General features: G+C 65.0%; 2 protein-coding genes across 5 annotated transcripts; one reads left to right on the top strand and one right to left on the bottom strand.

Moving 5' to 3' along the window:
- Positions 1 to 208: 208 nt before the first annotated feature.
- RPS5 (ribosomal protein S5) lies at positions 209 to 9,794 on the bottom strand. The gene is made up of 5 exons (XM_084280802.1): positions 9,680 to 9,794; positions 2,959 to 3,168; positions 1,686 to 1,814; positions 452 to 550; positions 209 to 344 (listed from the first exon to the last, which is right to left on the bottom strand). Exons 1-5 carry the CDS (start codon positions 9,782 to 9,784, stop codon positions 276 to 278), a joined length of 612 nt encoding a protein of 203 aa, XP_084136928.1. The 5' UTR covers positions 9,785 to 9,794; the 3' UTR covers positions 209 to 275.
- A 2,141-nt stretch (positions 9,795 to 11,935) lies between these two features.
- On the top strand, positions 11,936 to 27,726 carry FLOT1 (flotillin 1). Of its 4 annotated transcripts, XM_084280792.1 has the most exons (13): positions 11,936 to 11,993; positions 12,787 to 12,862; positions 12,967 to 13,057; positions 14,318 to 14,461; positions 17,409 to 17,528; positions 17,618 to 17,713; positions 20,087 to 20,110; positions 20,183 to 20,239; positions 22,925 to 23,106; positions 25,174 to 25,219; positions 25,391 to 25,528; positions 26,743 to 26,931; positions 27,015 to 27,726. In XM_084280792.1, exons 1-13 carry the CDS (start codon positions 11,951 to 11,953, stop codon positions 27,063 to 27,065), a joined length of 1,257 nt encoding a protein of 418 aa, XP_084136918.1. In that variant the 5' UTR covers positions 11,936 to 11,950; the 3' UTR covers positions 27,066 to 27,726. The 4 variants fall into 4 exon arrangements, with proteins under 4 accessions (XP_084136918.1, XP_084136915.1, XP_084136917.1 ...); XM_084280789.1 differs by having other exon boundaries at positions 20,087 to 20,239; XM_084280791.1 differs by having other exon boundaries at positions 20,087 to 20,239; positions 27,033 to 27,726.
- The last annotated feature ends 136 nt before the right edge of the window (positions 27,727 to 27,862 follow it).

A 27,862-nucleotide genomic window follows, 5' to 3' on the forward strand; every position in this document is an offset into this window, starting at 1 on the left:
TAGCACCCCCCTCAAGAGCCCCCAGGCACCCCTAAAAGCCCCCTAAGCCCCTCCCCATGGCACCCCTAAACCTCCCCAGGCACCCCCACCCCCTCCAAAATCCCCCAAGACCCCCCCTAAAACCCCCCTAAACTGCCCCATTTCCCCCCCCAGGCACCCCTAAAACAACCCCCATCACCCCCCCGATGCCTCAAGAAGGGGTCCCAAGGGGGGTGTCACAAAGAAGCTCGTTTATTTTGGGGAGGGGGGTCGGGGGTCTCTGCCCCCCCAGCCCCTTAACGGTTGGACTTGGCCACCCGCTCCAGCTCGTCCTTCTTCTTGATGGCGTAAGAGTTGGAAGAGCCCTGGGAAAGGGGGGGGTGGGGGGTTAAAAAGGGGGTGCAGAGGGGGTTCAGGAGGGGGAAGGGGTGGGTTTTTGGGGGGGAGGGGGGCAGCAGGACCCCCCCCTCACCTTGGCAGCGTTGATGAGCTCGTCGGCCAAACACTCGGCGATGGTTTTGATGTTGCGGAAAGCGGCTTCGCGGGCGCCCGTGCACAGCAGCCAGATGGCCTGGGGAGGGGGCAAATTGGGGGGGTTAGGGGGGGATTGGGGGGGTTAGGGGAGGGATTCAGGGGGATACATGAGTTTTGGGGGGTAAGGGGGCAAATTGGGGGGGAATTGGGGGTTTAGGGGGGGAATTAGGGGGGGTACATGAGTTTTGGGGGATAAGGGGGCAAATTGGGGGGATACGTGAGTTATGGGGGGGTTAGGGGGGAATTGGGGGTGTTAGGGGGTAATTGGGGGAGGTACATGAGTTTTGGGGGTAAGGGAGCAAATTGGGGGGGGGTTATGGGGGGATTGGGGGGGAATTGGGCCAAATTGGGGGAGTTGGGAGAGGAATTGGGGAGGTTAGGGGGGAATTGGGGGGGGTACATGACAAATTGAGGGGTTGGGGGGGAATTGGGGGTGTTAGGGGGGAATTGGGGGTGTACATGAGTTTTGGGGGGTAAGGGGGCAAATTGGGGGGGTTAGGGGGATTGGGGGGGATAATTGGGGGGGGATACGTGAGTTTGGGGGGGGTTGGGGGGAATTGGGGGTGTTAGGGGGTAATTGGGGGAGGTACATGAGTTTTGGGGGATAAGGGGGCAAATTGGGGGGGTTATGGGGGAATTGGGGGGGCAATTGGGGGTAATTGGGGGGGTATACGTGAGTTTTAGGGGGGTAAAGGGGCAAATTGGGGGGGTTAGGGGAGGAATTGGGGGGGTACAGAGTTTTGGGGGGGTAAGGGGGCAAATTGGAGTTAGGGAGGAATTGGGGAGGTTAGGGGGGAATTGGGGGAGTTGGGGGAGGAATTGGGAGATTGGGGGGGAATTGGGGGGGTTGGGGAGGAATTAGGGGAGGTACATGAGTTTTGGGGGATAAGGGGGCAAATTGGGGGGGAATTGGGGGGGTACATGAGTTTTAGGGGGTAATTGGGGGGCACATGAGTTTTGGGGAGGTACAGGGGCAAATTGGGGGGGGTTAGGGGAGGTACACATCTTTTGGGGGGTAAGAGAGCAAATTGAGGGGGGAATTGGGGGGTACATGAGTTTTGGGGGGGTAAAAGGGGTAATTAGGGGGGGGTACATGAGTTTTGGGGGGTAAAAGGGGGGAATTGAGGGGGTAGATGAGTTCTGGGGGGGGTAACTGGGGGGTCCCCCCGTACCTGGTTGACGCGGCGCAGGGGGGACACGTCCACCGCCTGGCGCCGCACGGTGCCGGCGCGGCCGATGCGGGTCGAGTCCTCGCGGGGCCCCGAGTTAATGATGGCGTTAACCAGCACCTGCAGGGGGTTCTGCCCCAAAAAGGGGGCGTCAGGCACCCCAAAACACCCCCCAGCACCCCAAAATCACCCCTGAACAACCCCCAGTACCCCAAAATAACCCCCTAAACCTCCCCGGCACCCCAAAACAGCCCCAAACACCCCCCCACACACCTGCGCTAACCAGCACCTGCAGGGGGTTCTGCCCCAAAAAGGGGGGGTCAGGCACCCCAAAACACCCCCCAGCACCCCAAAATAATCCCCTAAACCCCCCTGGCACCCCAAAACACCCCCCCTCCGCACCCGTGTTAACCAGCACCTGCAGGGGGTTCTGCCCCAAAAAGGGGGCGTCAGGCACCCCAAAACACCCCCCAGCACCCCAAAACCACCCCCCTAGCCCCCCCTAGCACCTCAAAATAACCCCCTAAACCCCCCTGGCACCCCAAAACATCCCCCTAAACCCCCACACCCACATTAATGAGCACCAGAAGGGGGTTCTACCCCAAAAATGGGGGGGAGAGGGGTCAGGCACCCAAAACACCCCATAAATCCCCCAGACACCCCTAAAACCCCTCTTAACACCCCAAAAACACCCTCTAGCACCACCACCACCCCCCCCCAAAGCCCCTCTAGCCCCCCAAAACCCCTCCTAGTACCCCAAAACCCCCTCTAGCCCCCCCTAAGCCCCTGACCTCTCCAGTGAGCAGGTGGATGATCTCGAAGGCGTGCTTAACTCCCCCGTAGCACCCCCAAAACCCCTCCTAGTACCCCCAAAACCCCCTCTAGCCCCCCCCAACCCCTCCCCAGCCCCCCCAAACTCCCTCTAGCCCCCCCAAACCCCCCTGACCTCTCCGGTGAGCAGGTGGATGATCTCCAAGGTGTGCTCAACTCCCCCGTAGCACCCCGAAACCCCTCCTAGTACCCCAAAACCTCTTTGGCTCCCCCCAAAACCCCCTCCAGCCCCCCCAAAACCCCCTCTAGCCCCCCCAAACCCCCCTGACCTCCCCAGTGAGCAGGTGGATGATCTCGAAGGCGTGCTGAACTTCCCCGTAGCACCCCAAAACCCCCTCCTAGTACCCCAAAACCCCCTCTAGCCCCCCCAAAACCCCCTCTAGCCCCCCCAAAACCCCTCCCCAGCCCCCCCAAACTCCCCTCTAGCCCCCCAGAAGCCCCTGACCTCTCCAGTGAGCAGGTGGATGATCTCGAAGGCGTGCTTCACGATGCGCACCGTCATCAGCTTCTTGCCGTTGTTGCGGCCGTGCATCATCATGGAGTTGGTGAGTCGCTCCACGATGGGGCACTGCGCCTTGCGGAACCGCTTGGCCGCGTAGCGCCCGGCGCTGTGCGGCAGGTACTTGGCATACTTCTCCTTCACAGCGATGTAATCCTAATTAAGTTAATTAAAACGTCATTAATATGCTAATAGAGCTCGTTAACCCCCCTGTACACCCCCCTAGAACGAAGGGATCTGCATGGAGACGCCCTTGATACCATAGAGAAGGGAAACGGGACTGGTGGCAGGTCCCACCCCATCCTTAAAGCAGCCAGGATATGCTGGGGTACTAATTACACCATCATTAATATACTAATTAAGCTCATTAACCCCCCTGTACACCCCTCTGAAACGAAGGGATCTGGCAAGGAGATGGCACTGATGCCATGGGCATGGTGCTCCACGATGGGGCACTGGGCCTTGCGGAACCGCTTGGCCGCGTAGCGCCCGGCGCTGTGGGGCAGGTACTTGGCATATTTCTCCTTCACAACTATATAATCCTAATTAGGCTAATTAAAACGTCATTAATATGCTAATAGAGCTCGTTAACCCCCCTGTACACCCCCCTAGAATGAAGGGATCTGCATGGAGACACCCTTGATACCATAGAGAAGGGAAACGGGACTGGTGGCAGGTCCCACCCCATCCTTAAAGCAACCAGGACATGCTAGGGTACTAATTACACCCTCATTAATATACTAATTAAGCTCATTAACCCCCCTGTACACCCCTCTGAAATGAAGGGATCTGGCAAGGAGATGGCACTGATGCCATGGGCATGGTGCTCCACGATGGGGCACTGCGCCTTGCGGAACCGCTTGGCCGCGTAGCGCCCGGCGCTGTGGGGCAAGTACTTGGCATATTTCTCCTTCACAGCGATGTAATCCTAATTAAGTTAATTACACCATCATTAATATGCTAATAGAGCTCGTTAACCCCCCTGTACACCCCCCTAGAATGAAGGGATCTGCATGGAGGCGCCCTTGATACCATAGAGAAGGGAAACGGGACTGGCGGCAGGTCCCACCCCATCCTTAAAGCAACCAGGATATGCTGGGGGACTAATTACACCATCATTAATATACTAATTAAGCTCATTAACCCCCCTGTACACCCCTCTGAAATGAAGGGATCTGGCAAGGAGATGGCACTGATGCCATGGGCATTGGTGCTCCACGATGGGGCACTGCGCCTTGCGGAACCGCTTGGCCGCGTAGCGCCCGGCGCTGTGCGGCAGGTACTTGGCATACTTCTCCTTCACAGCGATGTAATCCTAATTAAGTTAATTAAAACATCATTAACATACTAACAGAGCTCGTTAACCCCCCTGTACACCCCTCTGAAATGAAGGGAACTGGCAAGGAGATGGCACTGATGCTATGGGGGGTGTGGGGGTGGCGTGGTGTCTTCCATCCTTCCACCCCACCTTCAAAGCAACCAGGATATGCTGGGGGACTAATTACACCCTCATTAATATACTAATTAAGCTCATTAACCCCCCTGTACACCCCTCTGAAATGAAGGGATCTGGCAAGGAGATGGCACTGATGCCATGGGCATGGTGCTCCACCACGGGGCACTGCGCCTTGCGGAACCGCTTGGCCGCGTAGCGCCCGGCGCTGTGCGGCAGGTACTTGGCATACTTCTCCTTCACAGCGATGTAATCCTAATTAAGTTAATTAAAACATCATTAACATACTAACAGAGCTCATTAACCCCCCTGTACACCCCCCTAGAATGAAGGGATCTGCATGGAGGCGCCCTTGATACCATAGAGAAGGGAAACGGGACTGGCGGCAGGTCCCACCCCATCCTTAAAGCAACCAGGATATGCTGGGGGACTAATTACACCATCATTAATATACTAATTAAGCTCATTAACCCCCCTGTACACCCCTCTGAAATGAAGGGATCTGGCAAGGAGATGGCACTGATGCCATGGGCATGGTGCTCCACGATGGGGCACTGCGCCTTGCGGAACCGCTTGGCCGCGTAGCGCCCGGCGCTGTGCGGCAGGTACTTGGCATACTTCTCCTTCACAGCGATGTAATCCTAATTAAGTTAATTAAAAGGTCATTAATATGCTAACAGAGCTCGTTAACCCCCCTGTACACCCTCCTAAAATGAAGGGATCTGCATGGAGGCGCCCTTGATACCATAGAGAAGGGAAACGGGACTGGTGGCAGGTCCCACCCCATCCTTAAAGCAGCCAGGATATGCTGGGGTACTAATTACACCATCATTAATATACTAATTAAGCTCATTAACCCCCCTGTACACCCCTCTGAAACGAAGGGATCTGGCAAGGAGATGGCACTGATGCCATGGGCATGGTGCTCCACGATGGGGCACTGCGCCTTGCGGAACCGCTTGGCCGCGTAGCGCCCGGCGCTGTGCGGCAGGTACTTGGCATATTTCTCCTTCACAGCGATGTAATCCTAATTAAGTTAATTACAACATCATTAATATGCTAATAGAGCTCGTTAACCCCCCTGTACACCCCCCTAGAATGAAGGGATCTGCATGGAGACGCCCTTGATACCATAGAGAAGGGAAACGGGACTGGTGGCAGGTCCCACCCCATCCTTAAAACAACCAGGATATGCTGGGGTACTAATTACACCCTCATTAATATACTAATTAAGCTCATTAACCCCCCTGTACACCCCTCTGAAATGAAGGGATCTGGCAAGGAGACGGCACTGATGCCATGGGGGGTGTGGGGGTGGCGTGGTGTCTTCCATCCTTCCACCCCACCTTCAAAGCAGCCAGGCCATGCTAGGGGACTAATTACACCATCATTAATATACTAATTAAGCTCATTAACCCCCCTGTACACCCCTCTAAAACAAAGGGATTTGGCAAGGAGATGGCACTGATGCCATGGGCATGGTGCTCCACGATGGGGCACTGCGCCTTGCGGAACCGCTTGGCTGCGTAGCGCCCGGCTCTGTGCGGCAGGTACTTGGCATACTTCTCCTTCACAGCGATGTAATCCTAATTAAGTTAATTAAAAGGTCATTAATATGCTAACAGAGCTCGTTAACCCCCCTGTACACCCTCCTAAAATGAAGGGATCTGCATGGAGGCGCCCTTGATACCATAGAGAAGGGAAACGGGACTGGTGGCAGGTCCCACCTCATCCTTAAAGCAACCAGGATATGCTGGGGGACTAATTACACCATCATTAATATACTAATTAAGCTCATTAACCCCCCTGTACACCCCTCTGAAACAAAGGGATCTGGCAAGGAGACGGCACTGATGCCATGGGGGGTGTGGGGGTGGCGTGGTGTCTTCCATCCTTCCACCCCACCTTCAAAGCAGCCAGGCCATGCTAGGGGACTAATTACACCATCATTAATATACTAATTAAGCTCATTAACCCCCCTGTACACCCCTCTGAAACGAAGGGATCTGGCAAGGAGATGGCACTGATGCCATGGGCATGGTGCTCCACAACGGGGCACTAGGCCTTGCAGAACCGCTTGGCCGCGTAGCGCCCGGCGCTGTGGGCAGGTACTTGGCATATTTCTCCTTCACAGCGATGTAATCCTAATTAAGTTAATTACACCATCATTAATATGCTAATAGAGCTCGTTAACCCCCCTGTACACCCCCCTAAAATGAAGGCAACTGGCAAGGAAATGGCATTGATGCTATGGGGTGGGGGGGATGTCTTCCATCCTTCCACCCCACCCTCAAAGCAACCAGGATATGCTGGGGGACTAATTACACCCTCATTAATATGCTAATTAAGCTCATTAACCCCCCTGTACACCCCTCTGAAACGAAGGGATCTGGCAAGGAGATGGCACTGATGCCATGGGCATGGTGCTCCACGATGGGGCACTGCACCTTGCGGAACCGCTTGGCCGCGTAGCGCCCGGCGCTGTGCGGCAGGTACTTGGCATACTTCTCCTTCACAGCGATATAATCCTAATTAAGCTAATTAAAACGTCATTAATATGCTAATAGAGCTCGTTAACCCCCCTGTACACCCCCCTAGAATGAAGGGATCTGCATGGAGATGCCCTTGATACCATAGAGAAGGGAAACGGGACTGGTGGCAGGTCCCACCCCATCCTTAAAACAACCAGGATATGCTGGGGTACTAATTACACCCTCATTAATATACTAATTAAGCTCATTAACCCCCCTGTACACCCCTCTGAAACGAAGGGATCTGGCAAGGAGATGGCACTGATGCCATGGGCATGGTGCTCCATGACGGGGCACTGCGCCTTGCGGAACCGCTTGGCCGCGTAGCGCCCGGTGCTGTGCGGCAGGTACTTGGCATACTTCTCCTTCACAGCGATGTAATCCTAATTAAGTTAATTACACCATCATTAATATGCTAATAGAGCTCGTTAACCCCCCTGTACACCCCTCTGAAATGAAGGGATCTGGCAAGGAGATGGCACTGATGCTATGGGGGGTGTGGGGGTGGCGTGGTGTCTTCCATCCTTCCACCCCACCTTCAAAGTAACCAGGATATGCTGGGGTACTAATTACACCCTCATTAATATACTAATTAAGCTCATTAACCCCCCTGTACACCCCTCTGAAACGAAGGGATCTGGCAAGGAGATGGCACTGATGCCATGGGCATGGTGCTCCACGATGGGGCACTGCGCCTTGCGGAACCGCTTGGCCGCGTAGCGCCCGGCGCTGTGGGGCAGGTACTTGGCATACTTCTCCTTCACAGCGATGTAATCCTAATTAAGTTAATTACACCGTCATTAATATGCTAATAGAGCTCGTTAACCCCCCTGTACACCCCCCTAGAACGAAGGGATCTGCATGGAGGCGCCCTTGATACCATAGAGAAGGGAAACGGGACTGGTGGCAGGTCCCACCCCATCCTTAAAGCAACCAGGATATGCTGGGGGACTAATTACACCATCATTAATATACTAATTAAGCTCATTAACCCCCCTGTACACCCCTCTGAAATGAAGGGATCTGGCAAGGAAATGGCATTGATGCCATGGGGGGGGGTGGTCCCACGAGGGGTTCCCACCCCACCCTTACAGCAGCCAGCCCACCCTGGGGGATTAATTACACCATCATTAATACACTAATTAAGCTCGTTAACCCCATTATTGGGGTGTGTTCCCCCCCCAAACCTCCTAAAACCTCACCTTAGCAACCTAACCCCCCCCTAAGATCCCTCGTAACACCCCAAACCCCACCCTCAGCACCCCCAAACCACCCTAAATACCCCCAGTTACCCCCCAACCCCCCCTTAGCACCCTAAAACCCCTCCTAGCACCCCTAAACCTCCCCTTAGCACCCTAAAACCCCTCTAAAACCCTTCCTAGCACCCCAAACCCCCCCTTAGCACCCTAAAACCCCTCTAAAACCCCTCCTAGCACTCCAAACCCCCCCTTAGCACCCTAAAAACCCTCCTAGCACTCCAAACCCCCCCTTAGCACCCTAAAACCCCTCTAAAACCCTTCCTAGCACCCCAAACCCCCCCTTAGCACCCTAAAACCCCTCTAAAACCCCTCCTAGCACTCCAAACCCCCCCTTAGCACCCTAAAACCCCTCTAAAACCCTTCCTAGCACCTCTAAACCTCCCCTTAGCACCCTAAAAGCCCATCAAACCCTCCCTTGGGATGCTAAAGCCCCCTCTGGCATCCCCAACCCCCCCCCCAAACCCCCTTAGCACCCTAAAACCCTCTCTAGCACCCCCAAAACCCCCCCTTAGCACCCTAAGATCCCACTAATACCCCTCCTAGCACCCCAACCCCCCCCGAGCACCCCTAAAACCCCAGCAGGCACCCCAAAACCCCCTAAAACTTCCCCTTAGCACCCCCAACCCCCCCCCCCCAACCCCCTCAGGCACCCCCAAAACCCCCTTAGCACCCTAAAATCCCCTCAGGCACCCCCAGACCCCCCTCAGGCCCCCCAGAACCCCCTCAGGCACCCCCAGACCCCCCCTAAAACCCCCACAGGCACCCCCAACCCCCCCTAAAATCTCCTCAGGCACCCCCAAAACCCCCTTAGCACCCTAAAATCCCCTCAGGCACCCCCAGACCCCCCTCAGGCCCCCCAGAACCCCCTCAGGCACCCCCAGACCCCCCCTAAAACCCCCCCAGGCACCCCCAAAACCCCCCTCAGGCACCCCCAAAACCCCCTCAGGCACCCCCAGACCCCCCTCAGGCACCCCCAGACCCCCCTCAGGCACCCCCAGACCCCCCTCAGGCACCCTAAAATCCCCTCTGGCACCCTAAAATCCCCCCTAAAATCCCCTCAGCCACCCCCAAAACCCCCCTCAGGCACCCTAAAATCCCCTCTGGCACCCCCAGACCCCCCCCAGGCACCCCAGAACCCCCCCAGGCACCCCCAGACCCCCCCTAAAACCCCCACAGGCACCCCCAAAACCCCCCTCAGGCACCCTAAAATCCCCTCTGGCACCCCCAACCCCCCCTAAAATCCCCTCAGCCACCCCCAAAACCCCCCTCAGGCACCCTAAAATCCCCTCTGGCACCCCCAACCCCCCCTAAAATCCCCTCAGCCACCCCCAAAACCTCCCTCAGGCACCCTAAACCCCCCAGGCACCCCCAGACCCCCCCCAGGCACCCCTGAGGCACCCCAAACCCCCCCAGCCCCCCTGTACCTGCAGGGAGATGTCGTTGATCTGCACGTCGTCCGTGCTCCACTTGCCGAAGAGTTTGATGTCGGGGGTCTCGGTGACAGCAGGGGCTGTCTCCCAGTCTGCCATACTGGGAGCACTGGGAGGGACGCCAGAAGTAAGGGGGGGGCCTCAGGCAGACACCCCCACCCCAAAAATCCCAGGAGACCCCCCTAAATTCCCCACAGGCCCCCCAAACCACCCCCTTTCCAAAGGAAGTGCAGTTTGGGGGTTATGGGGGGGGGATTCCTGCCCCCCTGTATGAGCTGGGAGGGTGCTGGTGGGACTGGGAGGGCTCTAGGTGTGGTTTGGGGGGGCAAGGGGTTGGATACCCCCCTAAATTCCCCTGAGACCCCCCCTCTTTCTAAAGGAAGTGCAGTTTGGGGGTTACAGGAGTTGGATTCTCACCCCCCAGTATGAACTGGGAGGGTGCTGGTGGGACTGGGAGGGCTCTGGGTGTGGTTTGGGGGGGGCATAGGACTGGACTCTCCTCCCCCCAATTGACCTGAGCCCCCCCCATTCCACCTCAAAGCCCCTCAGTTCACCCTTTGGGTCCTCCCAGAGACCTCAACCCCCCCAATTCACCCCCAGAGCCCCCCAGTTCCCACCTCAGAGCCCCCCCAAGGGCCTGAGTCCCCCAACTGCCCCTCAGAGGCCCCCAGCTCCCTCCTCGGGCCCCCCAAAAGGCCTGAGACCCCCCAATTCCCATCTCAAAGCCCCCACAAGGGCTGAGCCCCCCAGCTCCCTCCTCGCCCCCCCCCAAGGGCCTGAGCCCCCCAATTCAACCCCAGAGCCCCCCAATTCAACCCCAGAGCCCCCCAATTCAACCCCAGAGCCCCCCAGCTCCCACCTCAGAGCTCCATCAGAGGCCTGAGCCCCCCAACTCCCCCTCAGAGGCTCCTCAGACGCCTGAGCCCCCCCAACTCCCACCTCAGAGGCCCCTCAGAGGCCTGAGCCCCCCAACTCCCCTCCCAGAGCCCCCTCAGAGGCCTGACCCCCCCAATTCACCCCCAGAGCTCCCCAGCTCCCACCTCAGAGCCCCTTAAGAGGCCTGAACCCCCCAACACCCCACCAGAGTCCCCCAGCTCCCTCCTCGGCCTCCCCCCAAAGGCCTGAGCCCCCCAACTCCCCCTCAGAGCCCCCCAACTCCCTCCTCGGCCTCCCCCCAAAGGCCTGAGCCCCCCAACTCCCCCTCAGAGGCCCCTCAGAGGCCTGAGCCCCCCAATTCACCCCCAGAGCCCCCCAACTCCCCCTCAGAGGCCCCTCAGAGGCCTGAGCCCCCCAATTCACCCCCAGAGCCCCCCAACTCCCCCTCAGAGGCCCCTCAGAGGCCTGAGCCCCCCAATTCACCCCCAGAGCCCCCCAACTCCCCCTCAGAGGCCCCTCAGAGGCCTGAGCCCCCCAGCTCCGCCTCAGAGGCCCCTCAGAGGCCTGAGCCCCCCAATTCACCCCCAGAGCCCCCCAACTCCCCCTCAGAGGCCCCTCAGAGGCCTGAGCCCCCCAATTCACCCCCAGAGCCCCCCAACTCCCCCTCAGAGGCCCCTCAGAGGCCTGAGCCCCCCAGCTCCGCCTCAGAGGCCCCTCAGAGGCCTGAGCCCCCCAATTCACGCCCAGAGCCCCCCAACTCCCCCTCAGAACCCCCTCAGAGGCCTGAGCCCCCCAAGAGCCCCCCAGCTCCCCCCCCCCGTAGGCCCAAGCCCCCCATTCCCACCCGAGGGCCGCCCCCCGAGCCCCCCAACCCCCTCCCCGAGCCCCCCAGCCCCCTCCCCGAGCCCCACAGCCCCCCAAAACCCCCTCCCCGAGCCCCAAAACCCCCTCCCCGCGCCCCCGGCCCGGCCCCGGCCCCGGCCCCGGCCTCACATGGCGGCGGCCGCGGGCCCTGCGAGACGAAAGGGGCGGGACGGGGTTTCCCGGCCTCTTAAGCAGGGAGCGGGCGGGAACCCCGCGCTGCGCATGCGCCCTGCGCACCCCCTCCCCGCCTCACCCCTCTTACGCATGCGCAGAACCCGCCCTCCCCCGCCCTCTGGCCAGTGCGCAGGCGCAGGAGCCGCCGCTGAAGCCGGAGCGGCCCCGTTGGTTGAGGGCAGCTGCCCACAGGGCGGCCCCGGGAGGCCGCGGGGGCTGCCGGGATAGTGGCGGACTCAGGCCGCGGGCGGGGCGGCGCCGCGGCGGGAGGACCGGGGGGTTTGGGGGGGTTATTGGGGGGTTTGGGGGGGTTCTCGGGGGGCCGCGTCCGACCGCCGCCCCCCCGCCGCCATGTTCTTCACCTGCGGCCCCAACGAGGCCATGGTGGTGTCGGGTGAGTGTCCCTGAGACCCCCCGGGGTGTCACCCCCCCCCCCCGGGACGTGGGACCCCCCCCAGGGTGTGTGACACCCCCCCCCAGGGTGTCTGACCCCCCCCAGAGAGTCTGACCCCCCCCCCCCCCGGGACGTGGGACCCTCCCCCAGGGTGTCTGACCCCCCCCTTACCCAGGCCTATGACCCCCCCATAGGTGTATGACCCCCCCCCCAGGGTGTCTGACCCCCCCTCCCCGGGAAGTGGGACCCCCCCCCAAGGGTGTGTCACCCCCCCCGGGACGTGGGACACCCCCCCCAGGGTGTCTGACCCCCCCCCCGGGACGTGGGACCCCCCCCCCAGGGTGTCTGACCCCCCCCTCACCCAGGCCTATGACCCCCCCATAGGTGTCTGACCCCCCCCCAGGGTGTCTGACCCCCCCCAGGGAGTCTGACCCCCCCCCCAGGGTGTCTGACCCCCCCCCCCGGGAAGTGGGACCCCCCCCCAAGGGTGTGTCACCCCCCCCGGGACGTGGGACCCCCCCCCAGGGTGTCTGATCCCCCCCTCACCCAGGTCTATGACCCCCCCCCCCGGGTATATGACGCCCCCCTGGGTGTGTCACCCCCCCCAGGGTGTGGGAACCCCCCCCAGGGAGTCTGATCCCCCCCCCCCAGGGTGTCTGATCCCCCCCCCCCAGGGTGTCTGAACCCCCCCCCGGAGTGTCTGACCCCCCCCCGGAGTGTCTGACCCCCCCCATGGCTGCCTGGGGGTGTCTCCCACCCCCCCCACCCCCTAATTCCTGGCTCCCCCCCCCAGGTTTCTGCCGCAGCCCCCCCGTGATGGTGGCCGGGGGCCGGGTGCTGGTGGTCCCGTGTCTGCAGCAGATCCAGCGGTGAGGGGGGGGGGCGCTGGGGGGCGGGGGGGGGACACCCCACAGGGGGAATTTGGGGGGGGGAGGGGGGCGTGAAGGGGACGCTGACCCCCCCCCTCTGCCAGCATCTCCCTGAACACCCTGACCCTCAACGTGCGGAGCGAGAAGGTTTATACCCGCCACGGCGTCCCCATCTCGGTCACCGGCATCGCCCAGGTAACCCCCGAACCCCCAAAACCCCCCCGTGCCCCCCCCAGACTCATAATGGTCCTTCCCCCCCCCCCAGCCCTGGTTCAGCCCTCCTGGCGCGGCCCCTTTTAAGAGGCGGGTGGTGGGACCCACCCTTCATAGGGTGGGGTCCACCCTTAAAGCGGCGATGGTGGGTTGGGGCGGCCTTAAAGAGGTGATGCCAGCATAGGTGGGGTCCACCCTTAAAACGGCGATGGCGAGTTGGGGTGGCCTTAAAGAGGCGATGCCAGCATAGGGTGGGGTCCACGCTTAAAACGGCGATGGCGAGTTGGGGTGGCTTTAAAGGGGCGATGCCAGCATAGGGTGGGGTCCACGCTTAAAACGGCGATGGCGAGTTGGGGTGGCTTTAAAGGGGTGATGCCAGCATAGGGGTGGGGCCCACCCTTAAAGCGGCGATGCCATTATGGGGGGCACCCTTAAAGCGGCCATATAAGCGGGCGTACCATGCTGGGGGTGGGGGAGGGGCTCACCAGGCTTAAAGCGGCCATGCCATGCTGGGGGGGGGGGGAGGGGCTTTAAACTGGCTGTGTCATGCAGTGGGGATCTCACGTTGGGGGGGGGGTCCCACAGAGGGGTCCCACCCCACCCTCTAAGCAGCCATGTCATGCGTGGGGGGGCCCATTCGGACCTGGGGGGTTGTGGGAGGTGTTCCCCACCCTTAAAGCGGCCTGGCCATGCTGGGGGTCCCCACCTGGACCTGGTGGGGGGGTGTTGTGGGGGTGTTCCCCACCCTTGAAGCAGCTATGTCATACTGGGGGGGGGGGGGCACCCTAAAAGCACCCATACCACATGGGGGAGGGTCCCACGGGGGGTGTCCTACAGGGAGGGCTCAGGTGGGGGTGTCCTACGGGGCGGGGGGGTCTTATGGGGGGGTCCCACCTTCCCTTTATAGCACCCATGTCATGCCAGAGGGTTCCCACCCCCCTCTTAAAGCACCCACATCATGCTACAGCGTGGGGAGGGGGTGTCCTTAAAAGGGCACATTCTTGGGGGTGCCCCCCCTTAAAAAGGGGTTCGGGGGGGTCACTTTCTGGGGGGGTGGGGGGGTGGCACCCACCCAATAATCCCTCTTAAAGGGGCACTGCAGGGATGGGAGTGGGTGGAGAGAGGTGTGGGTACCCCCACACACTTCCCTACCCCCCAAAATCCCCCTACCCCCTCCCAAACCCTCCTGCTCCCCCACAACTCCCCCCCCACCACCCCAAAATCCCCCCCCCCCCCCCCCAGGTGAAGATCCAGGGGCAGAACAAGGAGATGCTGGCAGCTGCCTGCCAGATGTTCCTGGGGAAGTCGGAGGGGGAAATCGCCCAAATCGCCCTGGAGACCCTCGAGGGGCATCAACGAGCCATCATGGCCCACATGACGGTGGAGGTGGGGGTTGGGGGGAGCAAAGGGGGTCGTTTCCTACCCCCCAGCCCCGGCTCAGCCTTCCCGGCGCGGCCCCTTTTAAGAGGCGGGTGGTGGGACCCACCCTTAAAGCGGCGATGGCGAGTGGGGGGGCGGCCTTAAAGGGGCGATGCCAGCATGGCATGGGTGGGGCCCGCCCTTAAAGCGGCGATGGTGGCGGGGGGCCCCCAGGAGATCTACAAGGACCCCAAACTCCCCCATTCCCCTCCCCTCTCCCCAAGCCCCGCCCCTCCCATAGGCCCCTCCCCCCTCCCCAAACCCCGCCCCCTCAAGCCCCGCCCCCGGTCAGGAGATCTACAAGGACCCAACCTCCCCAATCCCCCTCCCCAAACCTCCCCTTCCCCAAGCCCCGCCCCCTCCCATAGCCCCCCACCCCCCTCTTCCCAAGCCCCTCCCCCTTTAAGCCCCGTCCCCTGCAGCCCCTCCCCCACCCCAGGAGATCTACAAGGACCCAACCTCCCGCCCCCAATCCCCCTCTCCCCAAGCCCCGCCCCCTCCCATAGGCCCCTCCCCCTCTCCCCCAGCCCCTCCCCCTTCAAGCCCCGCCCCCTGCAGCCCTTCCCCCCCCCCAAGGAGATCTACAAGGACCCAACCTGCCACCCCCAATGCCCCTCTCCACAATCCCCCTCCCCTCTCCCCAAGCCCCCTCCCCTCTCCCCAAGCCCCCTCCCCCTTCCCAAGCCCTGCCCCCTCCCATAGGCCCCGCCCCCCTCCCCAAGCCCCTCCCCCTTTAGGCCCCGCCCCCTGCAGCCCCTCCCCCTTCAAGCCCCGTCCCCTGAAGCCCCTCCCCCCTCCCCAGGAGATCTACAAGGACCCAATCCCCCTCTCCCCAATCCCCCTCTCCCCAATCCCCCTCTCTCCAAGCCCCCTCCCCCCTTCCCAAGCCCCTCCCCTTTAAGCCCCGCCCCCTCCAGCCCCTCCCCCTTCAAGCCCCGCCCCCTGCAGCCCCTCCCCCCCCCCCAGGAGATCTACAAGGACCCAACCTCCCCCATCCCTCTCCCCAAGCCCCCTCCCTTCTCCCACAGGCCCCTCCCCCTCTCCCCAAGCCCCTCCCCCTTCAAGCCCCGCCCCCCTGCAGCCCCTTGCCCCTCCCCCCAGGAGATCTACAAGGACCCAACCTCCTCCATCCCGCCCCCAATCCCCCTCTCCCCAAGCCCCCTCCCCCCTTCCCAAGCCCCGCCCCCTCCCATAGGCCCCTCCCCCTCTCCCCAGCCCCTCCCCCTTTAAGCCCCGCCCCCTTCAGCCCCTCCCCCTTCAAGCCCCGCCCCCTGCAGCCCCTCCCCCCCCCCCCGGAGATCTACAAGGACCCAACCTCCTCCATCCTGCCCCCAATCCCCCTCTCCCCAAGCCCCTCCCCCTCAAGCCCCGCCCCCTGTAGCCCCTCCCCTTCAAGCCCCGCCCCCTTCAGCCCCTCCCCTTTAAGCCCCGCCCCCCTGCAGCCCCTTGCCCCTCCCCCCCGGAGATCTACAAGGACCCAACCTCCTCCATCCCGCCCCCAATCCCCCTCTCCCCAAGCCCCCTCCCCCCTTCCCAAGCCCCACCCCCCTCCCATAGGCCCCTCCCCCTCTCCCCCAGCCCCTCCCCCTCCAAGCCCCGCCCCCTGCAGCCCCTTCCTCCCCCCCCAGGAGATCTACAAGGACCCAACCTCCCCCATCCCCCTCCCCAAACCTCCCCTTCCCCAAGCCCCGCCCCCTCCCATAGGCCCTCCCCCTCTCCCCAAGCCCCTCCCCCTTTAAGCCCCGCCCCTGCAGCCCCTCCCCCTTCAAGCCCCGCCCCCTGCAGCCCCTCCCCCCCCCCAGGAGATCTACAAGGACCCAACTTCCCGCCCCCAATCCCCCTCTCCCCAAGCCCCCTCCCCTCTCCCCAATCCCCCTCCCCCTCTCCCCCAGACCCTCCCCCTTCAAGCCCCGCCCCCTGCAGCCCCTCCCCCTCCAAGCCCCGCCCCCTGCAGCCCCTCCCCCCCCCAGGAGATCTACAAGGACCCAACCTCCCACCCCCAATGCCCCTCTCCCCAAGCCCCCTTCCCTCTCCCCAAGCCCCTCCCCCTTCAAACCCCGCCCCCTCCAGCCCCTCCCCCTCCAAGCCCCGCCCCCTGCAGCCCCTCCCCCCCCCCGGAGATCTATAAGGACCCAACCTCCCGCCCCCAATCCCCCTCTCCCCAAGCCCCCTCCCCTCTCCCCAAGCCCCTCCCCCTCCCATAGGCCCCTCCCCCCCTCCCCAAGCCCCTCCCCCTTTAAGCCCCGTCCCCTGCAGCCCCTCCCCCCCCCCCGGAGATCTACAAGGACCCAACCTCCTGCCCCCAATCCCCCTCTCCCCAAGCCCCGCCCCCTCCCATAGGCCCCTCCCCCTCTTCCCAAGCCCCTCCCCCTTCAAGCCCCGCCCCATTCAGCCCCTCCCCCTTCAAGCCCCGCCCCCTGCAGCCCCTCCCCCCCCCAGGAGATCTACAAGGACCCAACCTCCCCCATCCCTCTCCCCAAGCCCCCTCCCTTCTCCCACAGGCCCCTCCCCCTCTCCCCAAGCCCCTCCCCCTTTAAGCCCCGCCCCCTGCAGCCCCTCCCCCCCCCCAGGAGATCTACAAGGACCCAACCTCCTCCATCCCGCCCCCAATCCCCCTCTCCCCAAGCCCCACCCCCTCCCATAGGTCCCTCCCCCTCTTCCCAAGCCCCTCCCCCTTCAAGCCCCGCCCCATTAAGCCCCTCCCCCTTCAAGCCCCGCCCCCTGCAGCCCCTTCCTCCCCCCCCAGGAGATCTACAAGGACCCAACCTCCCCAATCCCTCTCCCCAAACCTCCCCTTCCCCAAGCCCCGCCCCCTCCCATAGGCCCCCCAAGCCCCTCCCCCTTTAAGCCCCGCCCCCTTCAGCCCCTCCCCCTCCAAGCCCCGCCCCCTGCAGCCCCTCCCCCCCCCCCCCAGGAGATCTACAAGGACCGGCAGAAGTTCTCGGAGCAGGTCTTCAAGGTGGCCTCGTCCGACCTGGTGAACATGGGCATCAGCGTGGTCAGCTACACCCTCAAGGACATCCACGACGACCAGGTGACCCCCACACCCCCCCCAGACCCCCCAGGGGACCCTCTGACCCCCCCAAACCCCCCCCAAACCCCCTCCAACCCCTCCCTCCCCAGGACTACCTGCGCTCGCTGGGCAAGGGGCGCACGGCGCAGGTGCAGCGCGACGCCCGCGTCGGGGAGGCCGAGGCCAAGAGGGACGCCGGCATCAGGGTGAGGAGGGGGGGGGACTGGGGGGACTGGGAGGCACTGGGAACACCCTTGTGGGTGTCACCATCTTCTCCTGGTCCCCACGGGTCCCCCTGCTGTGTCTGTGCTCGGTGGTCGCAACTCCCCCACCCTGGTCTGCAAGGGTCCTGCACGTGTCCCCTCCACGTGTCCCCATCATCATCCTCATCATCCCCTCCCTGTGTCCCCTCCCTGTGTCCCCATCATCATCCTCATCATCCCCTCCCTGTGTCCCCTCCCTGTGTCCCCTCCCTGTGTCCCCTCCCCACGTCCCCATCATCATCCTCATCGTCCCCTCCCTGTGTCCCCTCCCTGTGTCCCCATCATCCTCATCGTCCCCTCCCTGTGTCCCCTCCCCGTGTCCCCATCATCATCCTCATCATCCTCATTGTCCCCATCTCCCTGTGTCCCCTCCCTGTGTCCCCATCATCATCCTCATCATCCCCTCCCTGTGTCCCCTCCCTGTGTCCCCATCATCCTCATCCCTTCCCCGTGTCCCCTCCCCGTGTCCCCTCCCCATGCCCCCTCCCCATGTCCCCATCATCATCCTCATCCCCTCCCCATGTCCCCTCCCCATGTCCCCTCCCCACGTCCCCTCCCCGTGTCCCCATCATCATCCTCATCATCCTCTTTCCCATCTCCCTGTGTCACCTCCCTGTGTCCCCTCCCCGTGTCCCCATCACCATCCTCATCATCCCCTCCCCGTGTCCCCTCCCTGTGTCCCCTCCCTGTGTCCCCTCCACGTGTCCCCATCATCATCCTCATCCTCATTGTCCCCATCTCCCTGTGTCCCCTCCCCGTGTCCCCTCCCCGTGTCCCCTCCCCGTGTCCCCATCATCATCCTCATCCCTTCCTTGTGTCCCCTCCTCATGTCCCCTCCCCGTGTCCCCTCCCCACGTCCCCTCCCTGTGTCCCCTCCCCATGACTCCTCCCCGTGTCCCCATCATCATCCTCATCATCCTCGTTGTCCCCATCTCCCCGTGTCCCCTCCCCATGTCCCCTCCCCGTGTCCCCATCATCATCCTCATCATCCCCTCCCTGTGTCCCCTCCCTGTGTCCCCTCCCTGTGTCCCCTCCCTGTGTCCCCATCATCATCCTCATCCCCTCCTCGTGTCCTCTCCCCATGTCCCCTCCCTGTGTCCCCTCCCCGTGTCCCCATCATCATCCTCATCATCCCCTCCCTGTGTCCCCTCCCTGTGTCCCCATCATCATCCTCATCATCCCCTCCCTGTGTCCCCTCCCCGTGTCCCCTCCCCACGTCCCCTCCCTGTGTCCCCTCCCCATGACTCCTCCCCATGTCCCCATCATCATCCTCATTATCCTCATTGTCCCCATCTCCCCGTGTCCCCTCCCTGTGTCCCCTCCCTGTGTCCCCATCATCATTCTCATCCCCTCCCCGTGTTCCCTTCCCCGTGTCCCCATCAGCATCATCTCCACGTCCCCATGGTCCCCATGTCCCCATTATCACCTCCAGCGTGTCCCCATGTCCCCCAGTGTCCCCCAGTGTCCCCATGGCCCCCCAGTGTCCCCATGTCCCCCATCATGTCCCCATGTCCCCCCGCCCCCTGGTGTCCCCATGTCCCACGGTGTCCCCATGTCCCCCATCATGTCCCCATGTCCCCCACCATGTCCCCATGTCCCCCCACCCCCTGGTGTCCCCACACCCCACACCATGTCCCTGTGTCCCCGTGTCCCCCATGATGTCCCCCTGCCCCCCGTGGTGTCCCCCTGCTCCCCATGATGTCCCCCTGTCCCCCATGATGTCCCCCTGCTCCCCGTGATGTCCCCCTGCCCCCCGTGGTGTCCCCACACCCCCCGTGGTGTCCCCCTGCCCCCTGTGGTGTCCCCACACCCCCCATGATGTCCCCCTGCCCCCCGTGGTGTCCCCCTGCCCCCCGTGGTGTCCCCCTGTCCCCCATGATGTCCCCCTGCCCCCCATGATGTCCCCCTGCCCCCCATGATGTCCCCCTGTCCCCCATGATGTCCCCCTGCCCCCCGTGGTGTCCCCCTGCCCCCTGCGATGTCCCCCTGCCCCCCATGGTGTCCCCCTGTCCCCCATGATGTCCCCCTGTCCCCCGTGGTGTCCCCCTGTCCCCCGTGGTGTCCCCCTGCCCCCCGTGACGTCCCCCTGCCCCCCATGGTGTCCCCCTGTCCCCCATGATGTCCCCCTGCCCCCCATGACGTCCCCCTGCCCCCCGTGATGTCCCCCTGCCCCCCATGGTGTCCCCCTGCCCCCCGTGGTGTCCCCACACCCCCCGTGATGTCCCCCTGCCCCCCATGGTGTCCCCCTGCCCCCCATGATGTCCCCCTGCCCCCCGTGGTGTCCCCCTGCCCCCGCTGAGGCCCCGTTCCCGGCAGGAGGCCCGAGCCCGCCAGGAGCAGGTGTCGGCGCAGCTGCTGAGCGAGGCGGCCATGGCGCAGGCCCAGCGCGACTTCCAGCTGCGCCAGGCCCAGTGCGACGCCGACGTCAGCGCCCGCAAGGCCCAGGCCGACCTGGCCTACCAGCTGCAGGCACGACAGGGCCCCCCCCCAAAACCCCCTGACCCCCCTGGGGCCCCCCAAAACCCCCCCAGACCCCCCCTCAGCCCCCCCAGCTGCGCCAGGCCCAGTGCGACGCCGACGTCAGCGCCCGCAAGGCCCAGGCCGACCTGGCCTACCAGCTGCAGGCACGACAGGGCCCCCCAAAACCCCCCAGGGACCCCCAGACCCCCCAAAACCCCCCAGGGACCCCCAGACACCCCCCTCAGCCCCCCTAGCCCCCCCCCAGGCCCCCCCAGCTGTGCCAGGCCCAGTGCGACGCCGACGTCAGCGCCCGCTAGGCCCAGGCCGACCTGGCCTACCAGCTGCAGGCACGGCGGGGCCCCCCAAAACCCCCTGACCTCCCTGGGGCCCCCCAAAAACCCCCCCAGGACCCCCAGACCCCCCCAGGGCACACCCAGACCCCCCCCTCAGCTCCCCCAGGCCCCCCCAGCTGTGCCAGGCCCAGTGCGACGCCAACGTCAGCGCCCGCAAGGCCCAGGCCGACCTGGCCTACCAGCTGCAGGCACGACAGGGCCCCCCAAAACCCCCTGACCCCCCTGGGGCCCCCCAGAACCCCCCCAGGGCACCCCAGGCCCCCCCAGCTGCGCCAGGCCCAGCGCGACGCCGACGTCAGCGCCCGCAAGGCCCAGGCCGACCTGGCCTACCAGCTGCAGGCACGACGGGGCCCCCAAAAACCCCCAGGGACCCCCAGACACCCCCCCCAGCCCCCCAGGGCACCCACAGACCCCCCTTCAGCCCCTCCAGGGACCCCCAAAACCCCCCCAGCTGTGCCAGGCCCAGTGCGACGCCGACGTCAGCGCCCGCCAGGCCCAGGCCGACCTGGCCTACCAGCTGCAGGCACAGCAGGACCCCCCCAAAACCCCCCAGGGACCCCCAGACACCCCCTCAGCCCCCCCAGGGCACCCACAGACCCCCCTTCAGCCCCCCCAGGCCCCCCCCCAGGCCCCCCCAGCTGCGCCAGGCCCAGTGCGATGCCGACGTCAGCGCCCGCAAGGCCCAGGCCGACCTGGCCTACCAGCTGCAGGCACGACAGGGCCCCCCAAAAACCCCCCCAGGGACCCCCAGACACCCCCCTCAGCCCCCCCAGGCCCCCCCAGCTGTGCCAGGCCCAGTGCGATGCCGACGTCAGCGCCCGCCAGGCCCAGGCCGACCTGGCCTACCAGCTGCAGGCACGGCAGGGCCTCCCCAAAAACCCCTGACCCCCCTGGGGCCCCCCAAAAACCCCCCCAGGGACCCCCAGACCCCCCCAGGGCACACCCAGACCCCCCCTCAGCTCCCCCAGGCCCCCCCAGCTGCGCCAGGCCCAGTGCGACGCCGACGTCAGCGCCCGCAAGGCCCAGGCCGACCTGGCCTACCAGCTGCAGGCACGGCGGGGCCCCCCCCAAAACCCCCTAGGGACCCCCAGACACCCCCCCAGCCACCCCAGGGCACCCACAGACCCCCCCTCAGCCCCCCCAGGGACCCCCAGGCCCCCCCAGCTGTGCCAGGCCCAGTGCGACGCCGACGTCAGCGCCCGCCAGGCCCAGGCCGACCTGGCCTACCAGCTGCAGGCATAGCGGGACCCCCCCCCAAAACCCCCCAGGCCCCCCTGAGGCTCCCCAGGCCCCCTTCAGACCCCCCTAGAACCCCTCCAGGCCCCCCTAGAACCCCCAGGGACCCCCCCTACGCCCCCCTAGAACCCCTCCAGGCCCCCCTAGAATCCCCAGGCCCCCCCAGACTCTTTCGGGGGGCCAGTGGGTGGATGGGTCAAGGGGTTCTTGGGTGGGTGGGTTGGTGGGTGGGTCCCTGGGTGGGTCCAGGGGTGGGTGGATCAGTGGGTGGTTTAGTGGGTGGGTCGGTAGGTGGGTCAGTGGGTGGGTCTGTGGGTCCATGGGTGGGTGGATCCCTGGGTAGGTGGGTCCCTGGGTGGGTCCAGGGGTCCCTGGGTGGGTTGGTGGATGGGTCTATGGTTGGGTAGGTGGGTGGGTTTGTGGGTGGATCAGTAGGTTGGTGGGTTGGTCTATGGGTGAGTCAGTGGGCTGGTGGGTCCCTGGGTGGGTGGGTCAGTGGGCGGGTGGGTCCCTGGGTGGCTCCAGGGGTAGGTGGGTGGGTCTATGGGTGAGTCAGTGGGCGGGTGGGTCCCTGGGTGGGTCTAGGGTGGGTGGATCAGTGGGTAGGTTGGTGGGTGGGTCCCTGGGTGGGTTGGTGGGGTGGGTAGGTAAGTGGGTGAGTTTGTGGGTAAGTCAGTGGGTGGGTGGGTGGGTCAGTGGGTCCCTGGGTGGGTCCCTGGGTGGGACCAGGGGTCCCTGGGTGGGTCTATGGTTGGGTGGGTGGGTAGGTGGGTGGGTCAGTGGGTGGGTGGGTCAGTGGGTGGGTGGGTCCCTGGGTGGGCCCAGGGGTGGGTTGGTGGGTCTATGGGTGGGTCAGTGGGCGGGTGGGTTCAGGGGTGGGTGGGTGGGTTTATGGGTCCCTGGGTGGGTCCAGGGGTGGGTGGATCAGTGGGTAGGTTGGTGGGTGGGTCCCTGGGTGAGTCTAGGGATAGGTAGGTGGGTTGGTGGGTGGGTCAGTGGGTGGGTGGGTCCCTGGGTGGGTCAGTGGGTGGGTGGGTCAGTGGGTGGGTGGGTTCCTGGGTCCCCTGTGCCCCATGGTGCCTGGGGGGGGGTGTGTGTGGTGCAGGTGGCCCGGACGCAGCAGCGCATCGAGGAGCAGCGGGCGCAGGTGCTGGTGGTGGAGCGGGCGCAGCGGGCGCAGCTGCAGGAGCAGGAGGTCGGGCGCCGCGAGCGGGAGCTGGAGGCCACCGTGCGCAAACCCGCCGAGGCCGAGCGCTACCGGCTCGAGCGCCTGGCCGAGGCCCAGAGGTGCGCGGGGATGCGCCCCTTTAAGAGAGGCCACGCCCCCTTTAAGAGAGGCCCCGCCCCTTTAAGAGAGGCCCCGCCCCCTTTTGAGGAGACACGACCCCTTTAAGAGAGACCACGCCCCCTTTTGAGGCACCATGACCCCTTTAAGAGAGGCCCCACCCCCCCCTTTTAGGGAGCCATAGCCCCTTTGAGGGAGCCCCTCCCCCTTTAAGAGAGGCCACGCCCTCTTTTGAGGAGCCACGCCCCCTTTAAGATAGACACCACCCCTTTTGAGGGAGCCATGGCCCCTTTGAGAGGTCACGCCCCTTTTGAGGAGCCATGCCCCCTTTAAGAGAGGCCTCACCCCCCTTTTAGGGAGCCATAGCCCCTTTAAGAGAGACCTCACCCCCTTTTGAGGAGCCACGACCCCTTTAAGAGAGGCCCCGCCCCCTTTTGAGGAGCCCCACCCCCTTTAAGAGAGGCCACGCCCCCTTTTGAGGAGCCATGGCCCCTTTAAGAGAGGCCCCGCCCCCTTTTGAGGAGCCACGACCCCTTTAAGGGAGGCCCCTCCCCCTTTTGAGGAGCCACGACCCCTTTAAGAGAGGCCACGCCCCCTTTTGAGGAGCCATGGCCCCTTTAAGAGAGGCCACGCCCCCTTTTGGGGAGCCATGGCCCCTTTAAGAGAGACTCCACCCCCTTTTGAGGCACCATGACCCCTTTAAGAGAGGCCCCACCCCCCCCCCTTTTAGGGAGCCATAGCCCCTTTAAGAGAGACCCCACCCCCTTTGAGGGAGCCCCGCCCCCTTTAAGAGAGGCCACACCCCCTGTAAAGGGTGCACTGTCCCTTTAAGGGAAGCCATGTCCCCTTTAAGAGAGACCCCGCCCCCTTTTGAGGCACCACGACCCCTTTAAGAGAGGCCCCGTCCCCTTTTGGGGAGCCACAACCCCTTTTAAGAGACACCGAGCCCCCTTTTTAGGGAGTCCCTGTCCCTTTAAGAGAGGCCACACCCCCTTTAAAGGCCGCACTGTCCCTTTAAGGGAAGCCACGCCCCCTTTAAGAAAATTCCCTCCCCCTTTGAGGGACCCAAGACCCCTTTAAGAGAGACCCCACCCCCTTTTGAGGGAGCCACGACCCCTTTAAGAGGAGCCACGCCCCCTTTAAGGGCATCCCTGTCCCTTTAAGAGGCCCCACCCCCTTTAGAGTGTGCCCCGCCCCCCCAAGCCCCACCCCCTCCTAAGCCCCTCCCCACTAAGCCCCACCCCTCCCAAGCCCCTTGAAGCCCCGCCCCTCCTAAGCCCCGCCCCTCCCAAGCCCCCACCCTAAGCCCCTCCTCCTCCTTCTAAGCCCCACCCCCTCCTAAGCCCTGCCCCCTCCTAAGCCCCTCCCCTCCCAACCCCCGCCCCTCCTAAGCCCTGCCCCCCTAAGCCCCACCCTCTCCTAAGCCCCACCCTCCCAAGCCACACCCCCTCCCAGGTCCCGCCCCTCCTAAGCCCCTCCCCATCCTAAGCCCCTCCCCTCCAAAGCCCCTTGAAGCCCCGCCCCCTCCTAGGCCCCACCCCTCCTAAGCCCATTGAAGCCCCGCCCCCTCCTAAGCCCTGCCCCCTCCTAAGCCCCTCCCCTCCCAACCCCCGCCCCTCCTAAGCCCCACCCTCCCAAGCCCCACCCCCTCCCAAGCCCCCATCCTAAGCCCCTCCCCCTCCTAAGCCCCGCCCCACCTAAGCCCCCTCGAAGCCCCACCCCTCCTAAGCCCCACCCCCTCCTTCTAAGCCCCACCCCCTCCCAAGCCCCGCCCCTCCTAAGCTTTGCCCCTCCTAAGCCCCTCAAAGCCCCACCCCCTCCTAAGCCCCCACCCTCCTAAGCCCCTCCTCCTCCTAAGCCCCACCCCATCCTAAGCCCCTCCCCTCCCAAGCCCCTTGAAGCCCCGCCCCCCCTAAGCCCCTCCCCTCCTAAGCCCCGCCCCTCCTAAGCCCCTCCCCATCCTGAGCCCCTCCCCCTCCTAAGCCCCTCCCCTCCCAAGCCCCTCCCCCCCGGCCACGCCCATCCTAAGCCCCACCCCCCTCCTAAGCCCCCCCCCCCCCCCCCCTTAGGGCGCAGCTGCTGCTGGCGGCGGAGGCCGAGGCCGAGGTGCTGCGGGTGAGTCGGGCGCCGCGGGACGGACACGCGGCCGGACCCGTGACCCGCGTCACGTGACCTCCCCACCCCCCATCCCCCATCCATCCCCCATCCATCCCCCATCCCCCATCCCCCATCCATCCCCCATCCATCCCCCATCCATCCCCCATCCATCCCCCTCCCCCCCCGCAGGTGACGGGCGCGGCGCGCGCCGAGGCCGCCATGGCGCGGGCGCGGGCGGAGGCGGCGCGGGCGGCCGCCAAGGCCGAGGCCTTCGGGCGGTACCGCGACGCCGCCGTGGTGGACATGGTGCTGCAGCGGCTGCCGCAGGTGCCGCCCCCTCCCCCGCCCAGCCCCCCACCTCCCCTGGGGTGGGGGAGGGGAGCTTGGGGTGGGGGGAGGGGTCTTCAGGGTGGGGGGAGGGAGCTTCAGGTGGGGGGTGGGGTCTTCAGGGTGGGGGAGGGGAGCTTGGGGTGGGGGGTGGGGTCATCAGGGTGGGGGAGGGGAGCTTGGGGTGGGGGGTGGGGTCTTCAGGGTGGGGGAGGGGAGCTTGGGGTGGGGGGTGGGGTCTTCAGGGTGGGGGGAGGGGAGCTTGGGGTGGGGGGAGGGGTCTTCAGGGTGGGGGAGGGGGCTTTGGGTGGGGGGTGGGGTCTTCAGGGTGGGGGGAGGGGAGCTTGGGGTGGGGTCTTGGGTGGGTGATGGGGACCCTGGGGTGGGGTCTTCAGGGTGGGGGGAGGGGAGCTTCAGGTGGGCGGTGGGGTCATCAGGGTGGGGGTTGGGTCTTTGGGTGGGGGGTGGGAGCTTGGGGTGGGGGGATGGGTCCTTGAGGTGGGGTCTTCAGAGTGGGGGGTGGGTGCATCAGGGTGGGGGATGGGGACCTTGGGGTGGGGTCTGTGGGTGGGGGGTGGCAGCTTGGGGTGGGGGGATGGATCTTTGAGGTGGGGTCTTCAGAGTGGGGGGTGGGTGCACCAGGGTGGGGGATGGGGACCCTGGCGGGGGGGGTCTTCAGGGTGGGGGATGGGCCTTCTTGGGGTGGGGGTTGGGCTCCGGGGGTGGGTTCTTGGGTGTCCTTGAGGTGGGGTCTTCAGGGTAGGGGAAGGGGACCGTGGGGGGGTGGGGGTCTTCAGGGTGGGGGATGGGCCTTCTTGGGGTGGGGGTTGGGTTCCCAGGGTGGGTTCTTGGGTGTCCTTAAGGTGGGGTCTTCAGGGTGGGGGATGGGCACCCTGGGGTGGGGTCTTGGGTGGGGGATGCTGGGGTGGGTCCTTGGGGGGTGGGGGGTCTTCAGGGTGGGGGATGGGCACCCTGGGGAGGGGTCTTCAGGGTGGGGAATGGGGACACTGGGGTGGGGTGTGGGTGGTGGGATGGTGACACTGGGGTGGGGTCTTCAGGGTGGGGGATGGGCATCCTGGGGAGGGGTCTTCGGGGTGGGGGATGGTGACGCTGGGGTGGGGTGTGGGTGGTGGGGGGCGGGGTCTGGGTGTGGGATGGTGACGCTGGGGTGGGGTGTGGGGGGCGGGTGCCCACGGCCCCTCCCCCGGGCGCAGGTGGCCGAGGCGGTGGCGCAGCCGCTGCTGGGGACGCGCCGGGTGACGCTGGTGGCCGGAGCCTCGGGGGACGTGGGGGTGTCGCGGCTGCCGGGGGAGATCCTGGACCTGGTGACGCGGCTGCCGGGCGCCGTCCAGGCGCTGGCGGGTGACACCGTCACCCTCACCACCCCCCCGGGGGGGGCCCAGGTGCGTCCCCAACACCCCGACCCCCACGGCGGGGACCCCCCTCCCCACCCGGGTTTGGGGTCACCCCAAAACCCGCCCCCCAGCTGGGTTTGTCCCCCCAGGTGAAGCAGGAGAAGCCGGAGTGTCCGGCGTGACGGGGACGCGGTGACAGCGCGGGGACACCCGCCATGCGTCCTGCTCCTGCTGCCACCACCCCCTGTCCAGGTGTCACCACCCCCCCTGTCCTCCTCCTGCTGCCACCACCCCCTGTCCAGGTGTCACCACCCCCCCTGTCCTCCCCCTGGTGTCACCGTGACCCCAGGGTGTCCCCACCCCTCCTGTCCCCCCCCATAGTGCCACCTTGTCCCCACCTTGTGTCCTCCCTGGTGCCACCACCCCTCCTGTCCCCCCCATAGTGCCACCTTGTCCCCAGGGTGTCCCCACACCCCCTGTCCTCCCCCTGGGACCACCACCCATGTCAAAGTGCCACCACCCCCTGTGTCCCCCACCCCCCCATGGTGTCCCCATGTCCTCCCAAGTGCCACCCACCCCCCCAGTGTCCTCCTCATGGGACCACCCAAGTGCCACCCCTGTGTCCCCCCCCATGGTGTCACCACCCCCCATGTCCTCCCAAGTGCCACCAACCACCACCCAAGTGCCACCACCCCCCAGCAGCCCCCTGTCACCCCCCCCCCACCCCAGTGACCCCAAGGTCCCCGTGATGTCCCCACCCCGCTGTGGGTGTCCCCAGGGTGGGGACACGTCCCCTCCCCCTGTGTCATCCCCCCCCTCATTAAAGCTGCTACCGAGACGCAGGTCCCTCAGGTGGGGGTGGGGGGACACCAGGAGGGGTTGGGGACACCAAGGAGGGGTGGGGGGGGACACCAGGAGGGGTTGGGGACACCAAGGAGGGGTGGGAGGGACACCACGAGTTGGGGGGACATCAGGACAA

The sequence above is a fragment of the Gallinula chloropus genome (assembly GCF_964237585.1).
Source record: "Gallinula chloropus genome assembly, contig: HAP1_SCAFFOLD_245, whole genome shotgun sequence".
NCBI classification, from domain to species: domain Eukaryota; kingdom Metazoa; phylum Chordata; class Aves; order Gruiformes; family Rallidae; genus Gallinula; species Gallinula chloropus.

Excerpts from the sequence above, each read along its gene's own strand:
- RPS5 (XM_084280802.1), bottom strand. The coding sequence starts at position 9,784 with ATGGCAGACTGGGAGACAGCCCCTGCTGTCACCGAGACCCCCGACATC. Across the intron at positions 3,169-9,679 it reads TCAACGACATCTCCCTGCAG|GATTACATCGCTGTGAAGGA; the intron begins GTACAGGGGGGC and ends TAACTTAATTAG. Across the intron at positions 345-451 it reads AGCTCATCAACGCTGCCAAG|GGCTCTTCCAACTCTTACGC; the intron begins GTGAGGGGGGGG and ends CCCCTTTCCCAG.
- FLOT1 (XM_084280789.1), top strand. The coding sequence starts at position 11,951 with ATGTTCTTCACCTGCGGCCCCAACGAGGCCATGGTGGTGTCGG. Across the intron at positions 11,994-12,786 it reads CGAGGCCATGGTGGTGTCGG|GTTTCTGCCGCAGCCCCCCC; the intron begins GTGAGTGTCCCT and ends TCCCCCCCCCAG. Across the intron at positions 17,714-20,086 it reads AGAGGGACGCCGGCATCAGG|GAGGCCCGAGCCCGCCAGGA; the intron begins GTGAGGAGGGGG and ends CGTTCCCGGCAG.